Raw genomic sequence first — 1,733 nt, forward strand, 5'->3', positions numbered from 1 at the left:
AAACCGCGGAGAAAGCACTGCATGTTCCCCCCCCCCCCAATAGCTAGCAATCCAAAACAGTCCAGTGGAGCCTGAGCGGTGGGTGTTGCCTTCTGACACACCTCCGGTGATGTCAGGGGGTGTGGCATATGCAAATAAGTTATGCTAATGATTTCTGCTGATGAGCTCCTGCACCTCTTTTTCTACGAAATGACCCCTGCATCCATTAATACAGTCCCAGAACCTGCAATGAACCCCGTGATTTTAGAGGCAAAGGGGGTTGTTTTTCCCTGCTGCTCTGGAAATGGAAACTATGGTAAAGCATATTTCTTCTGTTCCATCCCATGGAGTCACAGCAACAGTGATAGCAGTGGTGCATGGATATATGTGTGTAACTTTGCCCGATTCTTGAAACTGCTGTGGTAGTCCTCTGTATTTACAAAGAAATGGTAACACAAAGCTAGACTTCTGACCTACCTCATAACTTTTCCTATACCTCTCTGTTTAACAGGAGTTGTAATATAATGTGGTTTTGGAATTTTGTTCCCTTTAATGTGACAATAAAAGTCTGCCTTGTTCTTTCAGGATAAGAAACTGATAAAGGCGTTGTTTGATGTTTTGGCACATCCACAGAACTACTTCAAGTACACAGCGCAAGAGTCCAGGGAGATGTTTCCAAGGTCTTTTATTCGGCTTCTGCGTTCTAAAGTCTCCAGGTTTTTGAGACCTTACAAATAATGGACTCCATATTTCTAAAACTTCCCAACTGTACAGCAGGAAATTGTGATTTTCTCTATTATAGGGAAGTCTTCAGGAAGCTGATAGTCAATTGTATACAGTGTGTACATTTTTAAATTAAAAATATAATTATTTCATTTCCAGGTGTTTTCTTCCAGTCACCACATGATCTGCTGCTTGAATATATATATTAGACAAGGCTGGACAGTTTTTGTCTCCAGTAAAATTGTGCTAGATGCAACTGCACAAACTTGCTGTGTTGCTTCGCCAGCAACATTAAAACTATCAGACTGATTACAATTGAGAGGATAAGCCAGACTCATAACTCATTTGGGGGGGGGACGTGGGGGGACGCCATCCCCCCGGGTGAGGTGCGGGAGGGCGGGGCCTGGAGCTCCCTGCTGGTGCCAGCTGGAGGTCGCCGCCGGCTGTGGGGAGGACACACTTCCGGTGATGTCAGGGGGTGTGGCATATGCTAATGAGTTATGCTAATGAGTCCCCCTAGCTCTTTTTATACGAAATGACCCCTGCTCATAACATAAAACTCTTCCGCTCTGAGAGGAGAGACTCAGAATTCGGTGTTAATGAGGTTCTTCTTTGAACTGGTTCTCACACACAACACCATGTTTTGCATAAATAGCCGTGGGAATGTGAAGACTACTGAGTCAATTTAGCAGTCATGGGATAAGAAGAGGACAAGTTCTCTTATGGATGACAAACTGGTTAAATGACAGGAAGCAAAGAGTAGGAATGTAGGAGTAAGTGGACAGTTCTCACGACGGAGGGAAGCAAGCAGTGAGATCCCACAAGGGTCAGTATTGGGTCTGGTGCTATTTAATTTATTTATAAATGATCTGGAACTAGGGGTGAGCAGTGTAGTGGCCAAGTTTGCAGGGCTCTTCTTATGTTCCTATCGTACCTGGTTTGGGCTTGCACAAATGTACTTGTATATGCAGTCTCTGAGACTGCCATGATGGTAACAATTCAAAATAGTATCACCTACATTTTGGAAGTCC

General features: G+C 44.1%; 1 protein-coding gene across 4 annotated transcripts in view; it reads left to right on the forward strand.

The window, feature by feature from the left end:
* SCUBE2 (signal peptide, CUB domain, EGF-like 2) overlaps positions 1-997 on the forward strand; it is a 100,668-nt gene extending 99,671 nt beyond the window's left edge. For all 4 annotated transcript variants that reach the window (XM_015412270.1, XM_015412268.1, XM_015412267.1 and 1 more), the window contains one exon: positions 565-997. In XM_015412270.1, coding sequence (XP_015267756.1) covers positions 565-717 — 153 coding nt within the window. In that variant the 3' untranslated portion in view covers positions 718-997. The remainder of the gene's footprint in view (positions 1-564) is intronic.
* The last annotated feature ends 736 nt before the right edge of the window (positions 998-1,733 follow it).

This window comes from Gekko japonicus, unplaced genomic scaffold (genome assembly GCF_001447785.1).
Source record: "Gekko japonicus isolate JY-2015 unplaced genomic scaffold, Gekko_japonicus_V1.1 scaffold3090, whole genome shotgun sequence".
Classification (NCBI taxonomy): domain Eukaryota; kingdom Metazoa; phylum Chordata; class Lepidosauria; order Squamata; family Gekkonidae; genus Gekko; species Gekko japonicus.